Source organism: Leptonychotes weddellii, chromosome 8 (genome assembly GCF_054177405.1).
Source record: "Leptonychotes weddellii isolate Sample4059 chromosome 8, ASM5417740v2, whole genome shotgun sequence".
NCBI classification, from domain to species: domain Eukaryota; kingdom Metazoa; phylum Chordata; class Mammalia; order Carnivora; family Phocidae; genus Leptonychotes; species Leptonychotes weddellii.
The window spans coordinates 36,040,349-36,064,143 of record NC_138376.1 but is presented as its reverse complement, the minus strand read 5'-3'; the positions used below and the strand labels follow the sequence as shown (position 1 = coordinate 36,064,143).

The 23,795-nt window shown below is 35.5% G+C and overlaps 1 protein-coding gene across 2 annotated transcripts in view; it reads right to left on the bottom strand.

The window, feature by feature from the left end:
* Nucleotides 1-23,795, bottom strand: part of CD2AP (CD2 associated protein) — a 135,602-nt gene that overhangs the window by 26,850 nt on the left and 84,957 nt on the right. For both annotated transcript variants that reach the window (XM_031030502.2, XM_006727571.3), the window contains exons 9-11: nt 23,526-23,630; nt 16,080-16,116; nt 14,918-14,980 (exon numbers count right to left, since the gene is read on the bottom strand). In XM_031030502.2, the coding sequence (XP_030886362.1) occupies nt 14,918-14,980; nt 16,080-16,116; nt 23,526-23,630 (205 nt within the window). The remainder of the gene's footprint in view (nt 1-14,917; nt 14,981-16,079; nt 16,117-23,525; nt 23,631-23,795) is intronic.

Here is a 23,795-nt window from a genome sequence, read left to right as displayed (position 1 = left end):
ATTTTTCATTTTTATTATCATTATAGCCATCCTAGAGAGTGTGAAGCAGCTCACTGTGGTTTTGGTTTATATTTCCCTAATAATTAATGATACTGCACATCTTCTCATGTGCTCATTAGCCATTTGCATATCTCCTTTAGAAAAATGTCTATTTGGGGCGCCTGGGTGGCTCAGTAGTTAAGCGTCTGCCTTCGGCTCAGGTCATGATCCTGGAATCCCAGGATCGAGTCCCGCATGGGGCTCCCTGCTCCGCGGGAAGCCTGCTTCTCCCTCTCCCACTCCCCTGACTTGTGTTCCCTTTCTCATTGTGTCTCTCTCTCTGTCAAATAAATAAATAAAATCTTCTTTAAAAAAAAATGTCTATTTCAATCCTTTGCCCACTTCTGGACTTTTTGCTGCTGAGTTGTTATAACTTTTTATATATCAGAACACCAAACCCGTTATATATTCCTGATACTGGATATAGGATTTGCAAATATTTCCTCCCATTCTGTGGTGTATCTTTTTACTTTCTTCATAATGTTCTTCGGTGCACCAAAGTTTTTAATTTTAATGAATTACAGTCTAACCATTCCTTTCTTTTGTTGTCTGAGCTTTTGGTGTCATATCTAAGAATCCATTGCCAAACCCAAGGCCATGAAGATTTAGCCCTATGTTTTCTTCTAAGAGTTTTAGTTTTATACCCCTTATATTTAGGTGAATGATCTATTTTTAGTCAAATTTTGTATATGGTATGAGGTAAGGGTTCAACTTCATTCTTTTGTATGTGGATATTCAATTGTGCACAGAATTTTAGTTTAGCTAGAAATTCACCAAAACCAAGAGGAAATTTAGACTAAAGAAAAAATCTTGTTAGTTTTTCAAATGCCCAAAGGAAGAAATATGTAAGGTACAGACATTATAATTTAAGATAGAGAAAAGAATTATCATAAGTGTATGGAGAAAATTTTTAACTGAAAGCATCTAAAATATATGGCAGCTAACAAAATACAGCAAAATAACTGATATATGCCCTATCTTATTTACTACAGAATATAAAAATATGTTACTAACACTATATGTAATAAATTCATCCATTTGTTAATTCAGATGAAGATTAGTTCCCCACTGCATGAATAAGAGTAGAAAAACAATTCTCAAAAAATTAAAAATGGAAATACCATATGATCTAATAATTCCACTACTAGGTATTTACCCAAAGAAAACAAAAACACTAATTTTAAAAGATATATGCACCCTATGTTTATCACTGCATTATTTACAATAGCCAAGATATGGAAGCAACAACCTAAGTGTCCATCAATAGACAAATGAATATGGAAGATGGGGAGGAGGTGTACGTACATACACACACACACACACACACAGAGGAATATCATACTTATAAAAAAGGATAAGATCACGCCATTTGAGATAACATTCATGAACCTAGAGAGTATTATGCTAAGTGAAATAAGTCAGACTGAGGAAGACAAATAGCTTATGGTTTCACTCGTAAGTGGAATTTAAAACAGTAACAAATGAATAAACAAAAAGCAGAATCAAACCTATAAATACAGAGAACAAACTGATGGTTGCAAAGAGGGGAGGGGTGTGGAAGGTTGGGCAAAATGGGAGAAGATGACTGGGAAATACAGGCTTCCAGTTATAGAGCGGGTATGTTACAGAAATGAAAAACACTATAGTGAAGTATGGAAACAGACGGCAGCCACATATGTGGTGATTATAGCATAATGTATAAATTTGTTGAATCACTATGTCGTACACCTGAAACTAATGTAACACTGTGTGTCAATTATACTCAAATTATTAAAAAAATAGAAAAATAAAATAATTATACTGGCACCAAAGCATGAATGGATTACGAATGCATAAATTCAGACTGAAAAAATCAAATCCATTCTTTATCAATTGTTACTCAAAGATGTGTTAGAGAAAAACACAGTACTATCCAAAAAGTAGGAAATGAATTTTTTGGGGGAGGAGAGAAAGAGCACACTCATGCACGTGTGGTATAAGGAATGGACAGAGAGAAGGAGAGAGAGAATCTCAAGCAGGCTCCACACCCAGCCTGGAACCCAACACGGGGCTAGACCTCATGACCCTGAGATCATGACCTGAGCAGAAACCAAAAGTCAGACGCTTAACCAACCCATCCACCCAGGTGCCCCGGAAATGTATTCTTAATTGAATCTATTTTCCTAACATTTTTAGAAAACTTAAGGACAAAAAAAATCTACCCATATTAATCTCACTGAAATAACTTAAACTGAAGGATAACATACTTTCAGAACTGTAAGTACAAAGCTCAAGAAATTATCATCACATGAACACACATGAATAACCACCACTCAGGCCAAGAACTGAACATTAGCCACAATAAGTTCCCATCATGCCCCTTCCCAATTCCTACACAACTGCTCCCACCCAAGGGTGGCTTCTAACCCTATATAGATCACTTCTGCACATCAGTAAAATCCTAAGATTCAAGTTGTTGCATAATATCTTGCTTGGCATGTGAATATACTTCAATCTATTTATCCATTCAACTGTGAATGGACATTCGTGTTGTTTCCAAATAAAAGCCAATATAAATAATGCTATGATAAACTTTCTTATTTGAATCTTTGGTACATACACACAGCACATTTCTGCTGGATATATAACTAGGAGTGCCAGTGCTGGGTAAGAGGGTATGAATATATTCAACTTAAGGCCTCCAGATTAGATATAACAATTTGCATTCCCACCAACAGTGTATGGGAGTTCTGCTAATCTGAATCCTCACCAACATTTGGTATTGTTAGTCTCCTTTTCAAAACTTCACCCATTTTGGTGAGACTTTTACTTTGCTTTAAATTGTATTTCCTTACTGAGTAATGTAATTGAGTAACTTAATACTTTGATGAAGTATCATATTCAAGGCTCTTAGCTGCATTTTATCAAGCTGTCTTTTTCTTACTTACCTGTAGAAATTCTTTATATGTTCTGAATATAAGTACTCTGTCATTTATCTGTGTTGTAAAAAATCATTTCCTTCTCTGTGACATAACTTTTTATCCCCTACGTCGTGTCTTTGTAAAAGACACTCCTAATTTTAATGTAGTCCAAAAAGTCAATCTTTTGTCTTACAGTAATGTCTTATATATCCTGTTAAAGAAATAGTTCCCAAGGACACAGAAATACTGGTTTATAGTATCTTGCAGAAAATTTGTGGAGCCATCATCCACTTGGAACTTTTATGCCTACTGTAAGATAGGTAGGTAGGTATAAGGTATTATAAAGTAGGTGTAAGATTTAAGTTTTATTTATTGAAGAATGCCCTTTATCACTTCTTTACAGTGCAACTTTGGTCATAAGGCAAATATCTATTTCTGGATTCAAATTTATGTACTATGTGAGACAGAGATTAAGACTTAGTTCTTATATGAATATCAGTATCATTTACTCCATCTTTACTGCAAAGGCAACTTCTCTTTATAAATCACATGGCCTTAATTAAATGTCCCTCTTAATAAGCTTCTTGCTATCCTGTCTACTTTGTCAGCTATTAATATAGTTAGACCAGCTTTTTATTTTTAGGCATTTGCCTGGCATATTTTTGTCTACCCTTTTAATTTAATCATTCCTGAATTATTCTCATTAAGATATGTCTTGTTAGCAGACGATGGTTGGATTTTTTTTTGAGTCTAATCATTTTTCTTTTAAATGGAATCTTTAGTCCATTTACATTTTTTGTAATTACTATTATTTTTTTCTGGCTTGGTCCATTTCGTTTTTTTCTCCTTTCTTGCCTTTTTGTATTTTTGTTATTCCACATTCTATTATCTTATATTCTATTTTTTATAATTGCCTAGAGATTACAGCACATATCCTTTCATCATATATAAATTTTTCTACTGCCCTAACACTTTCACTCCACTTACACCCTACTGTCTTGTTGCACTTTTATATCTATAAAAGCCCAGAAGATATTGTTTCTTACAGTCAATATTTAGATTTACCTATTTAAGCTTTTCTGTTGCTCTTGCTTTCTGTTTCTCTAAGTTGACATTTGGAATTATTTCCATTCTGCCTATAGTACTACCATGCCAGTGATAAATTCTCTCAGATTTGACTGGCCTAAAAATGTCTTCATTTCACCTTTTTTTCTGAAGATATCTTCACTGGCATTATACTTCTAGGTCAGCAGTTATTTCCTTCAACACTTTGGTGACATCATTCCATTGTCTTCTGGCTTCAATTTTTTTTTTCCACTGAGAAGCAACTGTCAGCCTTATTTTTGTTCCTCTAAAGTTAATGTGTCTTGTTCTCTGGCTGCTTTCAGTATTATCTTATTTTTTGTTTACAGCAGCATGACTATAATGAGGGTATGGAGTAGTTTTTTTTTTATGTATCCAGGCTGGGCTCCGTATTATTTCTTGATTCTGTGGCTTTTTGCTTTTTATCATTTTTGGAAGTCTAGAAACCATTGTATCTTCAAATAAGGTTTCTAGTCCCTGTTCTCTCCTCCCCATCTGGATCTTCAATTGCATGTACATTGAACCTTTTCACTGTATTCAATGTCTCTTAAGATCTTTTTTTCCACTGTTAAGCTTTAATTCAGAAATTTTCTTTTGAAAATAACACCACATATTCCCACATATATATATGAATATATATATGAACATGTTTGAATTGTACAGGCCTACCTATACACAGATTTTTTTAATACAGTGTTGTAAATGTATTTCTTCTTCCTTAACATTCTCATTTTCTTAATAACATTTTCTCTTTAGCTTACTTTACTGTAAGAATACAGTATATAATGCAAAATATGTGTTAGTTGACTGTTTATCAGTAAGACTTCTGGTGTACAGTAGGCTATTGGTTGTTTTTGGTGAGTCAAAAGTTATATGGGAGGGGCACCTGGATGGCTCAGGTTAAGCATCAGACTCATGATTTTAGCCTCAGATCATGATCTCAGGGTTGTGGGATCAAGCCCTACCTCAGGCTCTGCATTCAGCATAGAGTTGGTCTGTCCCTCTCCCTCTGCTCCTCTTTCCACTCACACGCTCTCTCTCTCTCCAATAAATAAATAAAATCTTAAAGTCCAGGAGTTTATTAAGGTATCTCCTTTTATCTGGGCCCTGAACTCCAATTTTTGTCTCTCAAACCCTAAAATATATTGAAAGTTCTTTTCACAGGCTCAGCTACCACTTTCCAAATTGGCAAATGCCTCAAAAGGAAACACAGGCTCAGATACCGGACTTACTCTACTGGGCTCCCCTCCTCTCCTAGATCTTGACCCTATAATTTCCTGTACCCTCACAGCTCTTCTACATCTAGTATGTATGTATGTATTTCATACAACCCTACCAGCTGTTCTCACTCAGATCATTCTCTGCCTGCCTGTATGGTCACTCATCAGTCTTCTTCAAGAGTTCCAGTTCATCTAACAACTTCTTAAATGTACACAGATTCTAAGACTCCATGCTGAACCCTCTTCCTATTCTCATTTTAACCAACCATCTTGAACATATTACCCGTATCCATACATTTAATAGCTAAGTTCCAAGACAGCACCTTATAAATAAATGCTTAATATAAACTCTCAGCCAAGATTCATCCCATATTTCCTATATTCATATCAAATTCCATGTCAAAAGCTGAACTATATGTATTTTCCACCAGAAACTGTCTTTATTTTATAATTCATACCTCATTTCCCCATCCTCACAACCCTTGGGATTTAGTCAACAAGATGTACTAAATATAAAACCTAAGCCACCTTCCTTATGGTATAGCCTAAATATATGTCAACATCTCTAGCAGATAATATAGTTGATTAACTCAAATCTATCCTACCTTCATATGATTACACCAAGCTAGTTAAGTGCACAACATTCATTTTATAAGACTTATTGGCCTGGAATTGAACATGTACCCAAAATTGGTCCAAGAAACTGAAAAGGACTTACATTCTATGGTTCTGGAGAGGTTTTCCTCTCTTTCCTATCAAATGGACAAGATATCAAGTTGCCCTAATTGTCACAGTCAGCATTCTTGTGACCTCAAGGGAAACCAATCTGAAGACAAAGTAGACACTAAGGATGGCAAATGGAGAGAGATATAATCCAGGTCCAAAATGAAATTATTCGGTGGGGGGTCATATGACTCCTCCCTCTAGACTTCCAATTATATGAGACTGTTTCCCTATTGTTTCAGTTTGAAACAGTCTTTGCTCTTAAAACATTCCAATTTCCTTTTTATCCACACCACCACCACATCTATTCAAATAATAGCAATAGAACAGTTTCAGAAAAACGTATCTGAACATGTCACACCAGTTTTTAAAAATATTGTGTATTATTACATAATAATTAATGTAGTGAGTATTCCTTATGCATTATATACTTACTTTGCAAGAAACCATAGAACCAATGTCGAATAAAATTCACACACACACACAGACCCTACACCTTGACCCCACAAGGTTTAGTCAAATGTACGAAAAAAAATATGCACAAAATATCTAAACTAATATGTGACAATACTGAGAAATATGTACTTTCAGAGCAATAAAGAAAAGACTAATGTCAAGGAGGTGACATTAAACTGGACATTTTAAGCTAGAATCTGAAAAATGAGAAGGAACCACATATAAAAAGATTCTGAGGGGAGTGCAAGACAAAGATGGGATTCCAAGGAAAGGATACTTACACCATGTAACTGGGAGGGAAAAAAATTCATTCTATGAACATTATAGAGTGGGGGACCCTATGACCACAGTCAGCAAGTAAAGAGAAGTATGGAATATATTAGAAAACCCAATAGGGGGCAACATCCCTCAAAATCTGGTAGGCTAAACTAAGGCTAATGTGGTCAGGAAAGTCTTCTTTTGAGACTAGACTAGACTAGACTATAAGCTAGAGTTTTTTCCCCAAATGCAACAAGAAGTATTCAAACACAGTAATAAGTTCATGTCCCATGAGTCATAATACGACTGACACATATTTGTATGAAACATGCACATACACACTTTATTTCCATAATATAAATTCTGAAACCCTTATCACTACTTTAAATCTTTTTTGGAGCAGGGCAAGATATAAACAAATAGCTAAATACAACTCCTTGCCATAGCACTGAAACACCTTTTATGAATCACACAAGTGATTATTAATTTTGTCTTCAGATTAGAATCCCGTGGAGAGCTTTAAAAACACTACAATGAGTTCTACCCTATAAAAATTCTGGAAGAGGATCCTCGGCATCAGCCTATTTTTAAGAGACACACATGTAATCCTAATATACCACCAAGACCAAAAACAACTGTACCAAGCGACCTTTCTAGCTTGATTTCTTACAATTCTTTTAGTTACCTATAGCCATTTCCTGAATATGTTATGCTTTCTCTCATTCTTTTCACATTCTCTTTCTGTGGCCTGGAATCACCTTCTCTTTTCTAGTCAACACATTATGCTCATTTTCTAAGTCTCTGAATAGTTACCATCTCATTACCGTGCATATTAACTAGTCAACTAGCAATTGTCAGAATATCATTTGAAACAGAAAAAAAAACAGTAAACAAAAAAAAAATTAATCTTCCTAGTGACTGGCAGAAGCCAGCTGCCTCACATATACACACGGATTTTGCAAACTGTTAATGCATGTTTAACATTTGATTAAAAATCTGTTTCATGTGTGGGTTAAGTATAATAAAGAATATTCGCTACTTCTTTTTTAATTTTATTTTATTATGTTAAGTTAGTCACCATTTATTACATCATTAGTTTTTGACTTACTGTTCCATGATTCATTGTTTGCGTTTATTTGCTACTTCTTAAGAGGTCAGACTGGAATGATTCTTTGTAGAACATTTTTGGTACGCATACTAAATATATAATACAATAGAGTCCTGCCACAGCTCTCAACTCAAGAGTCCATGTGCTACAGATTGTATCACAGATGAAAAGGCATTTGAGTTCAGTACCTCCAATAATAACTGCCGTGAAATGAGTTTTAAACACACAGATCTTGATTTTAATTCCACACTAAACTGTACTATACCAAAATTCCAGAACACATAATAATTTAAAAGCATATTTTGAATACTGATTTCCAAATCTCTCTGTAATATGAACAATACTGACTATCCATAGCCAGCATACGAATTGGAAAATCTACAACTTTTTATTACATTTCAATTTCATTAAAATTTTTACTCTGCATTCCTTTTATTGGCTCAAAGGAAGAAGAGAACACTCCTAAGCAAAGATGTAAAGAAGACAACACCTCAAGACTTCCATTTCAGGCAATATGTTGAATTATGTACTAAAACCTATTTTGCCAGCTTAGAATTCAATGTAAGGTAAAATTATCTCTCAAGAACAAGGAGAAAAAAATACATTTCAAATAAAACATCCTACCACTAGGTCCTCCATTAAAGGACATTATTTTTAAAAATTATATATAGCCTATACATATAAATAATTTTATACTACATATATAGCTTATATAGATACATATAGCTTATATAATTTTATATATATATGGCAGAAAGTATGAAATGCAAACAAAGTACAAAGAAAGCAGCAATGAATATGAACAAACCCAAACACTGAAAGGGAATCAGCAGCATGCAAATGGTGGTTAAGCCATGAGCCTTTATATATATGACTGTCTAAGCAATCAAGAATAAGACAACAAAAGATCCAACTCTGATAGTCCTTATTAATTCTTAGTTCAGTAACTGAACAAATGAATTAATGATGCTACTGGACCTTTGTGTGGGAACCAGCAGCAGTCACACAACCTTTTGCAAGAGACAAAATCTTAGTCAATAAAGTGTAACTTTTTCAAGGAGATAGGGTAAGATTCACAATTCAATTTACTGGGGTTGGAAGTCTCAGAAATCAGCCAACTAGACCCTCAAAATCTGTAGTCTCCTATATTAGCAGTGAATTCCTAGCATGTAAACATTTTCCTAGCAATAGTAACTTGTCCCCCTTTAATGCCAGATACAGAGACAAGAAAACCTCAAGAACATCCACTAGCACAACTCTCCCTTCCCTTTCTGCTAATTATGAAACAATATTGCCATTATTAACATATTGGTGTTTAGTTCCTGCCTGGAGGTGTGTACCATCTGGTTATGTTCTGCTTATGAATCAACTGAAAAATAAGACAAATTCTGTCCTTTAAAAACCTGCAGATACAGATACTGGAAAAAAATGTTCCTCAAGCAAGTGAATACAGATTCACTGCCTCTACTAGTAAAAGTATTAAACCAGTCTGGGCTTTAGCAGCCCATTACACCCTTCCTATGGATATGACTGGGACCACGGGGGAGAACATGTACATAAAGGTAACCATTTAAATGATTTTATAAGCCTAAGAGCTTTGCTTACATTCTCTCCTACACATATACATGTCTCGCTCTCTGTCACTCCAAAGTAAGTATCAGTTGCTCGCTTCCTCTCATATATATTTCATATCAAGAATACAAGTCACTGAGAATGAAGTGGGCTACTGAAAGGTATGTCCAAGAAACTTTTTCCAAAAAGCAGGAGAAAAACTTGTGCTCCAAAGTGTTGATGTTATTCTTCTAATGAAGCACACTATGGCCAGCATTCAGGTACCTCTGAGAAAATAGGGGGCAGGAAACTACTAAGCAGATTTGAGAAAATAAAAACTACATGGTGGCCTGGGGCAGGGAGTAAACAATCAAGATTTATTCTTAAGATTTGAAAAGTATCCCATGAGACAATGGGGAGTCACTTAAGACTCAAAGGTAATAGAGTAATCAGGTTCACGTTTTCTTAAGATTTTTATTTTTATTTATTTGCCGGAGAGAGAGAGACAGCACAAGCAGGGGGAGCGGCAGACAGAGGGAGAAGCAGGCTCCCTGCTGAGCAAGGAGCCCAAAGTGGGATCAGGACCTGAGCTGAAGGCAGACGCTTAACCGACTGAGCCACCCAGGCGTCCCATGGTTCATGTTTTCTAGTAGCTCCTTTTCCCCCTGTGCTCAACACAGCAGAGCTTTTCAAAGTGTATCTTCTGTAGAATTAAGATAACAGAGATAAAAGTCATGAACACACATGCTGGTGGGATATACTGTATTTCCTCTCAGAAGGTTTAACGCTCCTCAAATTGGCCCTGGCCATGGTCTAAACAAGCTCCCTCTGTTGAGGGTGGAAAAAGGGTAGAACTTTGTGTTTAATTTTATTTAAAAAGAAAGACTTTAATCTATACCAATATTTAACACTCAGACTGATACTAGTTCTCTCTCCCAATGCACATCTCCAAAGCTTACTAGGCAAAGCACTGACATTTTTTCTATTCCTTGAACCAGATTTAGGCATGTCAGATTAATGAAAACATTTTGAAAATACTAAGAATTGTTTCCCTCATTTTACATTTGTCCTGTTTCATTAATTAAAAAATCCTTATATTTGCACACAAATCTGAAACACTTAGTTTAAAAAAAAAAAGTTTTAAAACCTTTCCAATGAAGAATTTTGGTGTTATTGACAAGATTTAAAAATAAGAAAAAAGGGCGCCTGAGTGGCTCAGTCGGTTAAGCGTCTGCCTTGAGCTCAGGTCACGATCTCAGGGTCCTGGGATCGAGCCCCGAGTCGGGCTCCCTGCTCAGCGAGGCTGCTTCTCTCTCTCCCTCTCCCTGCTGCTTCGCCTGCTTGTGCTCTCTGTCAAATAAATAAATAAGATCTTTAAAAAAAAAAATAAGAAAAAAAAGTCTTTTATATTTACTTAAATATTTACCATTTCTGGCATTATTAGTTTCTATTTATCCAAATGCCCATATAACATCATTTTCCTTCTGCCAAAAAGTACTTCCTTTAACATTTTCTGTGTAGTACATACAGGTCTGCTGGCAACAAGTTCTCTCAGATTTTGTCTGAAAGCTTTTATTTTGCCTGCACTTCCTGAAAGGTATTTTGCTAGGTAGAAAATTCAAGGTTGAGAATTATTTTCTTTCAGACTTTATGCTTTTCTTTTTATCACGGCTTTTCACTGAACTGATTATGATGTTCCTTATGTGGTTTCTTTTATGTTTCTACTGCTTTTGAGTTCACGGAGCTTCTTAGATCTATGGGCTTACAGTTTTCCATAAGTCTGAAGATTTTTCAACTATTATTTCTTCAAATATTTTTTCTGCCCCATTCTCTCTCCATTGATTCAGGGACTCCAATTAGACATATGCAAAACTACTTAACAGAGCCTGTGGGTGGCTCAGTTGATTAAGTGTCCAACTCTTGACCTCAGCTCAGGTCTTGATCTCAGGATCATGAGGTCAAGAAGCCCTGTGCTGGGCTCCATGCTGAGTGTGGAGCCTACTTAAAAAAAAAAACTATTTGATATTGCACTCAAGTTACTAATGCTTTACTCATTTTTTTCTAGTACATTTTTTTAAAAAGTAGGCTCCACACCCAACATGGGGTTTGAACTCACAATGCTGATATCAAGAGTTACGTGCTCTACTGAATGAACCAGCCAGGCACCCCTCTAGCACATTTTAGATAGTTTCTATCGCTGTTTCTTCCAGTTCACTAATATTTCATTCTATAGTGTCCAATAAGCTGAATTCCATGCAACGTTTTTCATTTCTGATACTGTATTAATTCATCTGCATAAGTTCAATTTGGGTCTTTTTATATTTTCCATTTCTCTTACCATCATGCTTGTGTTTTCTTCTACTTTCTTGAACACATGGGATACAACTGTAATAGCTGTTTTAATGTCCTTACTGCTATTTCCATCATCTCTTGTCATTTCTGGGTCTGTTTAAGTTGACTAATTCTTCTTCTAGTTACAGGTTGCTATTATCCTGGCTTCTCTACATGCCTGGTAATTTTTTTTAATCAGATAAGGGACATTGTGTATTTTACACACGTGGATGCTAGATTTTGTTACACTCTTTCAAATTGTATTGAATTCTGTTCTGGAATTAGTTCCATCTGCTTCCAAGGTACATGCAAAGAAACTTTTAGTCTAAGGTGATACAATCTTTTATAGACTCTATCCTATTCCTTATGAAGTCTTTCCACTGTGCCTTGTGGGAACATGAGCTATTAGTGAGTTCCAGAAACTGCTTCACCAAATGCTTTCCAGCAGTTATTTCTCCAGCTATGGAAGTTTCCTTTCTTATGTGTGTAATTCACAGTACTCAGCCAAAGCTTCATGGAAAGCCCTACAAAGATCTCAGAGTGCTGTCTGTGCAGTTTCCTCCATTCTGGAACTCTGCCCCACACACTCTAGCTGCCTTGGCCTCCCTAAACTCCTATCTCCTATTTCTGCAATTCTGCAGGAAAACTGGGCTCTGTTGGGACTTCCTCCTTTCTGTTGCCTGTAAACTGCTTCTAGACAATGAGGTAGGGTAATTTTAGGGCTTGCCTTACTTTTAGTGATAACTTCCTTCAGTGATAACAATCCTATGCTGTTGTCCAATATCTGAAACCACTATTTCATGTACTTTGTCCAGTTTTCTAGTTGTTTAACTCAGGAGGGCAAATTCAGTCCTTGTTACTTCATCATGGCCAGGATTTTGACCACATAAATGATATAAAAATGCATCACTTTCTAGTTTGTTTATAAGATCACCTGACTGATTTCAGGGAATATGGGAAGTCACTGCTAAATTTAACAAAATCCCAATCTACCTGATGGAGGAGACTATAAAAGGAATATCATAATATTGGTAATGAAGCCAACAACATAGTTCTTACATGTAGTTCTACATATCTTTATAGAACGAGTCTTTCATGTAGGACAGGTATTATAACCAGGTACCAAAATAAACTGATCCAAGACTCAGATCTAACAAGAGCCATATTACACCTGAGATTAAGAAATACTTCAAAGAATAAATTGTTTTTGCATAACAAATAAAAAATTCTCAAATGTAAAGAAAAAAGAATATAAAAAACTTCCATGCTGAGCACAGATGTGAAAGAAATAAAGCTATGAAAGTACATGACATGTTCAGGGACAAGAGTGTGATTACTGTATTTAGTGAATGAAAAAGAAGAGGATACAAAATTGTAATTTGGGGGTCAGTTCCCAACAACACCAAAAGCTGGCCAGGATAAGAAGGAACAGGAGTTCTCATTCATTGTTGATGGGAAAATGGTACAATTTGGAAGATAATTTGACAGTTTCTTACACAACATGCTCTTAACACATGACTCAGCAATCACATTCCTTGGTTATTTACCTAGGTAAACTAAACACTTATGTCCCCAGGATACCCAGACAAGGATGTTATTTATGGTAGCTTTATTCATACCTGACAAAGTTTAGAAACAACCAAGATGTCTTCAATAGGTGAATCTGGATAAACTGTGCTATAGATAGTCAATAGACTATTAATCGGCACTAAAAAGCAATCAGCTATTAAGTCATGAAGACATGGAGAAAATTTAAATACATATTACAAAATGAAAAAGCTATATACTGTTATGATTCCAACCACACGACATTCTGAAAAAGGCAAAACTATGGAGACAATAAAAAAGATCAATGGTTGCCAGGAGCTGAGGGAAGGGAAGGATGAAATGAAAGAGCAAAAGATTCTTAGGGCAGTAAGACATATTCTGTAAGATATTACATTACACATTTGTCAAATTACACATTTGTCCAAACTCATAAAATGTACACCAGGAGAGAACTCTAAGATAAACTATGGACTTTGGGTGATAATGTGTCAGTGGAGATCCATTCTGGTTCAGGATGTTGATAGTGAGGGAGGCTACACATATGAGGGGCAAGGAGTATATGGGAACTCTCTATACTTTCTGCTCAATTTTGTTGTCAATCTAAAACTATTCTAAAAAAGTCTATTAAAAATAAATGAATCTGGCAACAATATGAAATATAAGCCAGGCAAGGGACTAAAGTGAGAGAAATCAACTAAGAGAATAAAGGAACACTGCAGGCAACACACAAGGATAGGCAGAAACAATACTGGCAGTAGAAACAGAAGCACTCTAAAACAGTGTTCAAGTTGTTGCTTGTACAGTTGACCCCTGAACAACACAGGGAGTTAGGGGCACCAACCTCCCACACAGCTGAAAATCTGAGTATACCTTTTGACTCCCCAAAAACTTAACTGAAAGTCTACTGTTGGCCAGAAGGCCTTACCAATAACATAAACATTGAATTAACACATTTATTGTATGTTATGTGTATTATATACTCTATTCTTATAATACAGTAAGCTAAAGAAAAGGTTAATAAAATCCTAAGAAAAAATACATTTACAGTGTTGTATCATATTTATTGGGAAAAAAATTCATGGGCAAGTGGACCTCTGCGGTTCAAACTGGGTCATGCCGCTCAAGGGTCAACTGTATATATAACCTAGTATACTAGATATAATCATTGCAGATCTTTCTGCACAAAGAAAAGTAATTATTTTCTCCAAATTAATATTAACAAAACAAAATGACTTTTTTTTTAAACAAAATACATGTGTACCTTGGAATAACTTTCCAAGTTTGTATGACAAATATAGGCAGTGAAAATTAGATAATACACAACAAATCACGTCCATGTTTTAAAAGTTAGAACTCACCTAAGAAATTTTTTTTAATTTAATTGGGACTCTAAAAAAATAATTAAAATATAACTATTTAATGCTTAGTGTTCTTATTTAACGAGCTATAATGAAACACTACATTCTTACTGAAGTAATGGTTTAACTTTTTAATGAATGTAAACTGGTATCAGTTTGAGTGAAATCTTAACTTCCTATCCATCTTGACAAACTACTTCCTCCCAGAAAACTCCAAACATTGCTAAATACTGAATAGCTGTTAAAAATCAATGTAAATCATTCAGTGTGGAGAGATATTATTATTTACAATGACGACCAAAGGGAGAATTACTTTTCTGAAAGTGGAAGAATTAGTCTCACCTTTTTCTTCTGGCCTTATAGGAAAATACTTCTTCTCTGTAGCTATTAGCTCAGGCTTTGGAGCTGAGGGAAAAAAAAACAAAGTTAATACTTAAAAAAAATAGTTTAAAAGCACAAAGACAATTATACTACTAAACAGTACAGGTTAGTTTTAAAATAACATCAGAGGAAACATGGCTTAACAGAGGAACAATGTACAAGAATCACTAGACTGAATATTTAATCCTGCACCTACCACTATTACATGACTAAGTAGTTACTTTGTGATCTCAGTTCTTTCTTTGTCAAATGAAGGAGTTCATATCATCTACAACACCACTCTCAAGTAGAAATTTCTATGATGATGGAAATATTCTATTTTTGTGCTATCCAATATTAAGTATGGAGACTTGAAATGTTACTACTGTGACTGTGAATTCAATTTTTTTATTTTATTTAACTTTAGTTAAATTTTAAAAGCCCAAATATGACCAGTGACTAAAAAGCCTCCAACACCAACTTCTATAAAAATTATTTTTAACTTATGCTTTACTTGTTCTGGGATTAGGTCAGCAAATACAAAGCTGAAAACCTGGGAGCAGGGAAGAAGGACTTGTATTATTTTAAAATAAAGCAAATCTTCCAAGAAAAATAATTGTACTTCATTTGTAAACATCAGAAATTAGGGGCTAAAATTTACAGAAATAGACTAAGAGCCAGATTATAAAACTGTAACTCTGGAAAAGTCTTCTAAGAATACCATAATATATTCAACTGCTTAAAAAAAAAATAAAAATAAGCTGTTCTAGTTTGCTTAACCCACATAGTCTGAAGAAATACAAATTAGTATTTAAATGAGACACTAACAAATGGATTTAATGTGAAAAGGTTAAATTACTAATTGGCCAGATCAATATATTAAGTATTCTATCTAAATACATTTGACAAGTTATAACTAAAGTATCCAAATTACTTTTAAGATCCTATTTTAAGTTTATACTTTAAAAAATACTGATATTAATATATGTAAACATTTAATTTTTATATATTTCTAAAGTTTGTATATATCACATCATATATGGTTTTTGCTAATATAAGTGGTTTATACTTAAAACCCAATTTCACCATTTTATAACTTGAAAATATGAAAAACAGCAAACTGAATAATGTGTTTCTTACCTACCTGGACCTTTAGCAGGTGGTGGTGGTTTCTTTGGTTTCTATTAAAATAACAATGGTGAAGATACATGAACACTTACATGTTACATATTTATACTTAAATTCTGATCATTAATAATCTAAATTGAAGGACTATCTGTCCTCATCCCATCCCTACCAAAAATTATAAAATAAAAAGATCTTAACAACCAAAAGGTCACTGACAAAAAATTTAATCTATCAGAACAAATGCTGGGGCGCCTGGGTGGCTCAGTCCTTGGGCGTCTGCCTTCGGCCCAAGTCCCGATCCCAGAGTCCTGGGATGGAGCCCTGCATCTGGCTCCCTGCTCCAAGGGAGGCCTGCTTCTCCCTCTCCCACTCCTCCTGCTTATGTTCCCTCTCTCACTGTGTCTCTGTCAAATTAAGTAAATAAAATCTTTAAAATAAAAAAAAAGAACAAATGACTTCTTGATCAAAATTCAAATATGTCAAAACTCACCAGTGAGTTTGGTAAATGCCAAAATATCTTAATGATAATCAAAACTATTCATGACTGCCTCCCCTACTTTAAGATTCCTAGGCACAATTTTACCTCCCTTTAACAACTGAGTAGTATGGGGAAGGAGAGGTGGCAGGAAAGGAAGACAGAGACAGGTTTACAAAAAAAAAAAAAAAAAGAGTAGCTTATACACTTAATTCTTCAGAACTCTCAAAGAGAAGATTTAAAGCAAAGGTCTGTGGGGCACATGGGTGGCTCAGTCAGTCAAGTGTCCAACTCTTGATTTCAGCTCAGGTCACAATCTCAGGGTCGTGAGACTGAGCCCCACATTGGGCTCCATGCTCAGCATGGATTCTGTTTATCCCTCTCCCTCCCCTGCTTGTGCGTGCACACACACACTCTTTCTCTCTAAAACAAATAAATAAAACCTTTAAAAAAAAGGTTTATTTTTCCTCAATTTATTCAAATTCTCTTGGGTTTATAAGCATTCATTTCTTTCTTTTTTTTTTAAGAGAGAGAGCAGGGGGGGAAGCAGGGAAGAGGGAGAGAGAGAATGTTAAGCAGACTCCACACCCAACGTGGAGCCCCACATGGGGCTGGATCCCACAACCCTGAGATCGTCACCTGAGCTAAAATCAAGATCAGACACTTAACTGACTAAGCCACCTAGGCACCCCAGTGTTCATTTATTTTTAAGACTTAATTTAGTGATTTAAAAAACGTGAAATATTCCTAAGCATATGAATTTGGTTTTCCCAAATTAAAAAATAACTGAGAGTCAAGGCTGTATAAACACCAGATAAAGCCCCCCAAAATAATTTGTTCATTAGGCATTAAAATAAAGCACCCTGAAAGGCTGAAAAATACTGAATGAAATCTAGCAAAAGAAGGACCTCAGACAGCATTAACCCATAGAGCAACCTCTAATAATTTACTTAACTACATAAAGACTACAAGGTTAGAAATTTCTACATTGGCTTAAATAAAATACGGTAGACTGTCTTGCTCTGGGTGTCTGCTCTCTAACTCAATTAGAGAAGCAGCAAAGTGGAGGCAGTCCAAGATGGTGGCACAGGAAGACTCTGAACTGACTTCCTCCCACGGACACAGTAAATTTACACCTACATATAGAGCCATTCCTCCTGAAAAAGTGAGGGTGGATTGAATAGCTTCTACACAACAAACAACAGAGGAACCACACAGAGAACAGTAGCATACAAGATAACAACACAAACCACACCCCAGATGCAAGAACCTGCAGTAGGGAGGGATATCACTGAGGGTCCCAAGCAGACTCACCTGCCCTGAGGCACAGAAACAAAACAGCAATTTAAAGGGCAGCTAGACTACAAGTGAAGGAAATCCATTTACTAACTCTAGAGCCTCTGCCAAACGAAGGAACTGCTGGAACTCTTTCCAGGGGTCAAAGATGCCTGCAAGCGCCACTGTTTATGTTCCCCACACCCATACTTGACAGTACTGATGAAAAGAGTCCAGGTACTCTAGCTGGCCTGCTAGGACTGCCCCAGCAAATCTGGGCCCCCAAGCCCAGAACAGTTTCAGCTGTCCCACCAAGGCAATCCACTGCCCTGTGCCAGCCCCAGCTCTAGCCATCACAACAAGGTGGCCCCAGAAGCTCCAGGATACGCCAGGCCTGCAGCCAATAGCTCAAGCTCTCCCACCAGTGTGGCCCTGGCACAGAGTACATTGGAAGCCCTCCCATGCCCACACCTGCTCAAGTCATCTGCCAAGGAGCCTGGACCAACTCTAGCCCCAGCCATCCTGCCAAAGTGCCCTGGTGTAGCAAGCCCCAGGGCACCCCTAGTTCATGTCTACTCCAGCTCCAGCTGCCCAGCCAAATCCCCTTGGTACACACAGTCAACAAAGGAGACATTCCTATACAAGGCCACTCCTTCAAGACCAAGAGGTAGCTGTTCCACCAAATTTACAGACAAAAACACAGAAAGACAAACAATATCCAGAGAAAGAAGATGTTCAAAACAAGAGAACAATATAGAATAAGAGAGATAAATAGCTTTCTTGATAAACAGTTCAAACAAATGGTCATAAAAATGTTCACTGAACTTAGGAGAAGAATGAAGGAATACAGAAAGAAACCTTAACAAAGAGGTGGGAAATATAAGAGATTACCAAAAAGAGGGGTGCCTCAGTCGGTTAAGCATCCGACTCAAGTTGGGCTCAGGTCACGATCTCGCGGTCAAGAGATCGAGCCCTGGTGTCATGCTCTGTGCTGGGCATGGAACCTGCTGGAGATTCTTTCTCTCCTCTGCTCGCATGTGCTCCTCCTACCCCTGCTCGCATGTGCTCTCTCACTCAAAAAAAAAAAAAAAAGTCACAGAGCTGAAAATTTCAGTAACTGAACTAAAAGTACACAGAGGGCATCAAGAGATTAGAGGATAAAGAAGAATGTATCAGTGGAAGGCAGAATAGTGGAAATCACCCAGTCAGAATAGCAGAAGAAAAAAGAATTTTTAAAAAATGAGAATAGTTGGGGCGCCTGGGTGGCTCAGTCATTAAGCGTCTGCCTTTGGCTCACGTCATGATCACAGGGTCCTGGGATCGAGCCCCACATCGGGCTCCCTGCTCAGCGGGAAGCCTGCTTCTCCCTCTCCCACTCCCCCTGCTTATGTTTCCTCTCTCTCTATGTCTCTGTCAAAAAAATAAATAAAATCTTTAAAAAAAAAATGAGAATAGTTTAAGGGACCTCAGAAATGACATCAAGTATACTAACATTCACATTATAGAGGTTTCAGAAGGAGGAAAAAGAGTAAGAAAATCTATGTGAAGAAATAATGGCTACAAATGTTCTTAACCTAGTGAAGGAAAGACATCCATGTCCAGGAAGCAAAGAGAGTTCCAAACCAAGATGAAACCAGAAAGAGCCACACAAAGATATATTATATTTAAAATGGCAAAAGTTAAAGAGAAAATCTTAAAGGTAACAAAAGAAAAACAGTCACATGTAAGGGAAACCCCGTATCAGCTGATTTTTGCAGCAGAAACTTTTTGTGGGCAAGAAGGGAGTGACAGTATACATTTAAAAACCTGAAAGGCAAAACTCATAACCAGGAATACTCCATGAGGCAAAATTATTCACAACTGAAGGAGAGATTTCCCAGATAAGCAAAAACTAAAGAAGTTCATCGCCACTAAAAAGGCCTTACAAGAAATGTTAAAGGGTCTTCTTTAAGTAGAAGAAAAGATCGTAACTACAAATAAAATAATATATGAAAGAAACAAAATCTCACTGATAAAAATAAATATATAATAAAGGCAGTAAATCAGCCACTTAAACAGTATAAAAGTTAAAAAACAAAAATAGTAAAATTTACTATAACTACAATAACTAGATAAGGGATACACAAAATAAAAAGATGTAAAGTAAAACATCAGAACATAAAACATGGATCAGATGCGGGATAAAAGTTTAGTGCTAGAAATACATTTGACTTTAAGTAACTATTAGCTTAAAATAGACTGCCATAGGGCGCCTGGGTGGCTCAGTTGGTTAAGCGACTGCCTTCGGCTCAGGTCATGATGCTGGAGTCCCAGGATCGAGTCCCGCATCGGGCTCCCTGCTCAGCAGGGAGTCTGCTTCTCCCTCTGACTTTCCTCCTTCTCATGCTCTCTGTCTCTCATTCTCTCTCTCTCAAATAAATAAATAAAAATCTTAAAAAAAAAAAAATAGACTGCCATATATAGGTCAATAATACAGAAACCGCGTAGTAACCACAAACTAAAAGCCTACAGAATAAACACAAAAAATAAAGAAAAAGGAGCCCAAACATAACACTAAAGAAAACTATCAAACCACAAGAGAAGAGACCAAGAGAAGAAATGAACAGAGAAAAGCTACAAAAACAAACAGGAAACAATTAAAATGGCAGTAAGTACATACATACAAATAATTACTTTAAATATAAATGAACTGAATGTTCCAATCAAAAGACACAGAGTGGATGAATGGATAAACAGAAAACCAAGACCCATCTATATGCTCTCTACAAAGACTCACTTCAGATCTAAAGACACAGACTGAAAGTAAAGGGATGGAAAAAGATATTTCATGCAAATGGAAACAAAAAGAAAGCTTATGTAGCAATACTCATCAGACAAAAGAGACTTTAAAGACTGTAAGAAAAGACAAAGGGTATCATATAATAAAGGTGTCAATCCAAGATGAGGTTGTAACATTCATAAATATTTATGCCCCCAACACAGAAGCACCAAAATTATATATAAAGCAAGTATTAACAGACATAAAATTGACAGTAACACAATAATAGTGGGTGATTTTAATACTCCACTTACATCAATGGATAGATCATCCAGAGAGAATATTAATAAGGAAACACTGGCCTTAAACAACACATTAAACCAGATGGACTTAACAGATATATACAGACGATTTTATCCAAAAAACTATAGAATACATATTCTTTTCAAGTGCACATGGAACAGTCAACAGATGTGAAGCCACAACACAAATCTCAAAAAATTCCAGAAGACTGAAATCATAACAAGTATCTTTTCCAACCCCAATGGTATAAAATTAGAAATTAACAAGAAGATACCTGGAAAAAAACACAAACACAGGGAGACTAAACAATGCTACTAAACAATCAATGGGTCAACAAAGAAATCAAAGAGAACATCAAAAAATATGTTGAGACAAATGAAAATAGAAACAACTTTCCAAACCTATGGAACACAGCAAAAGCAATTCTAACAGGCAAGTTCATAGCAATACAAGCAGGCCTACCTCAAGAAATAAGAAAATTCCCAAATAAACAATCTAAATTTACACCTAAAGGAACTAGGAAAAAAAAAAAAAAGAACAAAACCCAAAGTTAGTAGAAGAACAAAGACCAGAGCAGAAATAAACAAAATAGAGATTAAAAAACAAAAGACAAGATCAATGAAACTAAAAGCTGACTACTGAAAAGATAAGCAAAATCAATAAACCTCTACTCAAAAATCATCAAGACAAAAAGAGAGGACCCAAATAAATATACAAGAAATTAAATAGAAAAAATTACAACTGACATGACAGAAATATAAAGGATCATAAGAAATTACTACAATTACATGCCAACAAACTGGAAAACCCAGAAATGGATAAATTCCATTTATGGATAAATTTCACTTTTCTAATAATTTATCCATTTCCTCTGGGTTCTGAGACTTGATTACAAAGAAATAGAAAATGTCAATAGACCAATTACAAGTAATAAAATTCAATTAGTAATTTAAAAGTCCAGGACCAGACAGCTTCATAGGTTAATTCTACCAAACATTTAAAAAGGAGTTAGTAACTATCCTTCTCAAATTATTTCAAAAAACTAAAGAGGAAGGAATGCTTCCAAACTCATTTTATGAGGCCAGCATTACCCTGATATCAAAACCAGTCAGACATCACAGAAAAGAAAAAAAAAAAAATTTACAGGCAGTATCTCTGGTGAACACAAATGCAAAAATCCTTAACAAAATATTAGCAAACTGAATACATCAAAAGGATCATACATCATGATCACTTAGGATTTATATCAGAATGATTCAACATCTTTAAACCAATCAACAAAATACACCATTTTAATAAAATGAAGGATAAAAATCCTATGGTCATCTCAACAAATGCAGAAAGACCATTTAAAAAAATCTAACATCCATTTATAAAAACTCTCAACAAAGTGGGTATAGAAGGAATGTACATCAATGTAATAAAGTCCATACATGACAAACCCAAAGTTAACATCACACTCAATGGTAAAAAGCTAAAAGCTCTTTCTCTAGGATCAGGAACAAGATAAGGATGCCCACTCTCACCACTTTTCTTCAACATAGTACTGGAAGTCTTGGCCACAGCAATTAGGCAAGAAAAAGAAATAAAAAGCATCCAAATTGGAAAGGAAGAAGTAAAACTGTTCACTACTGGAAGACAACATATATATATATACACACACACATGATGTATACATACACAATGGATTATTACTTAGCTATAAAAAGAATGAAATCCATAGATGGACCTAGAGGATAATATGCTAAGTGATATAAGTCAAACAGGTAAAGACAATACCATATGATTTCACTTATTGTGAAATCTAAAAAACAACAAATGAAAAAAAAAAACAGAAACAGACTCACAGATATAGGAAACAGACTGTTGGTTACCATAAGGGGGAAGGGGCTAGGGAGCAGGTGAAATAAGTTGAAGGGGAGTAAGAGATACAAACTTCCAGTTATAAAATAAATAAATAAGTCATGCGGCTGTAATGTACAGCATAGAGAACATAGTCAATAATATTATAATAACTTTGGTGACATAACTAGACTTACTATAGGGCCCACTCAGTAATATATAAAAATATCTAATCACTATGATCTATAACACCTAAAACAATAGGATACTGTATGTCAATTATATTTCAGTCAATCAATCAATCAATCCTCAATGAGGTCCATCGTTCTATGGGGAAAAAAGGGATCAAGTTGCAGAAAAGCAAAAGAGCACTAATGAATGACTCAGCGTCACTTTAAATCCTGTAATAAAGCATAGACTGCTTCTTACCCTCCCAAAAATGCATTGACAGAGTAGTACTATAAGATCAAGAGTAGCTTAAAATAAGATTTTCCAAAAAATTAAAGTATAATTTCTTCCAGGGAAGTGTTAATTTGTCTACTATGAGAGACTTTTTCATTTAATTATAATAAAGTAACAAAGTCTAACATTACTTTTCAATATAGTCAGTGGGGAAAGAACACCAGAAATAAAACACAGAACTGAAATATTATTTTGTTTTACTACAGTTCAAATCAATTTTACCTCAATATATAAATTGGAAACCCCCTCATAAAGTTATTCAGTAACAAAGCAAAAAACCTGTTTTTAAAGAAATATTGGCAAAAGGTTCATTAAACTATTATCATCATTGAAAAATAAAAGCTTACTGGAAAGTCTTTATCCAGTTCATTTATCTGAATAGCAAAATTATCTGGAAATACTCCTTCTTTACCATTAAGTTCACCCTTCCACCAGCCAGCTTCTCCAGTCTCCTATAATGCAAAATGAGGAATAATTAAAATAACTGGGGTTATCTTCAAATAAGAAAAAAGTTTACAACAAAATGGGAAAGTACTGAATTCCATTATTTTTACAAGGAAAGAAAAGGGCTAAACAGATCATAAGGTCCTCCTAAAAGCAAACATTACCCACATATT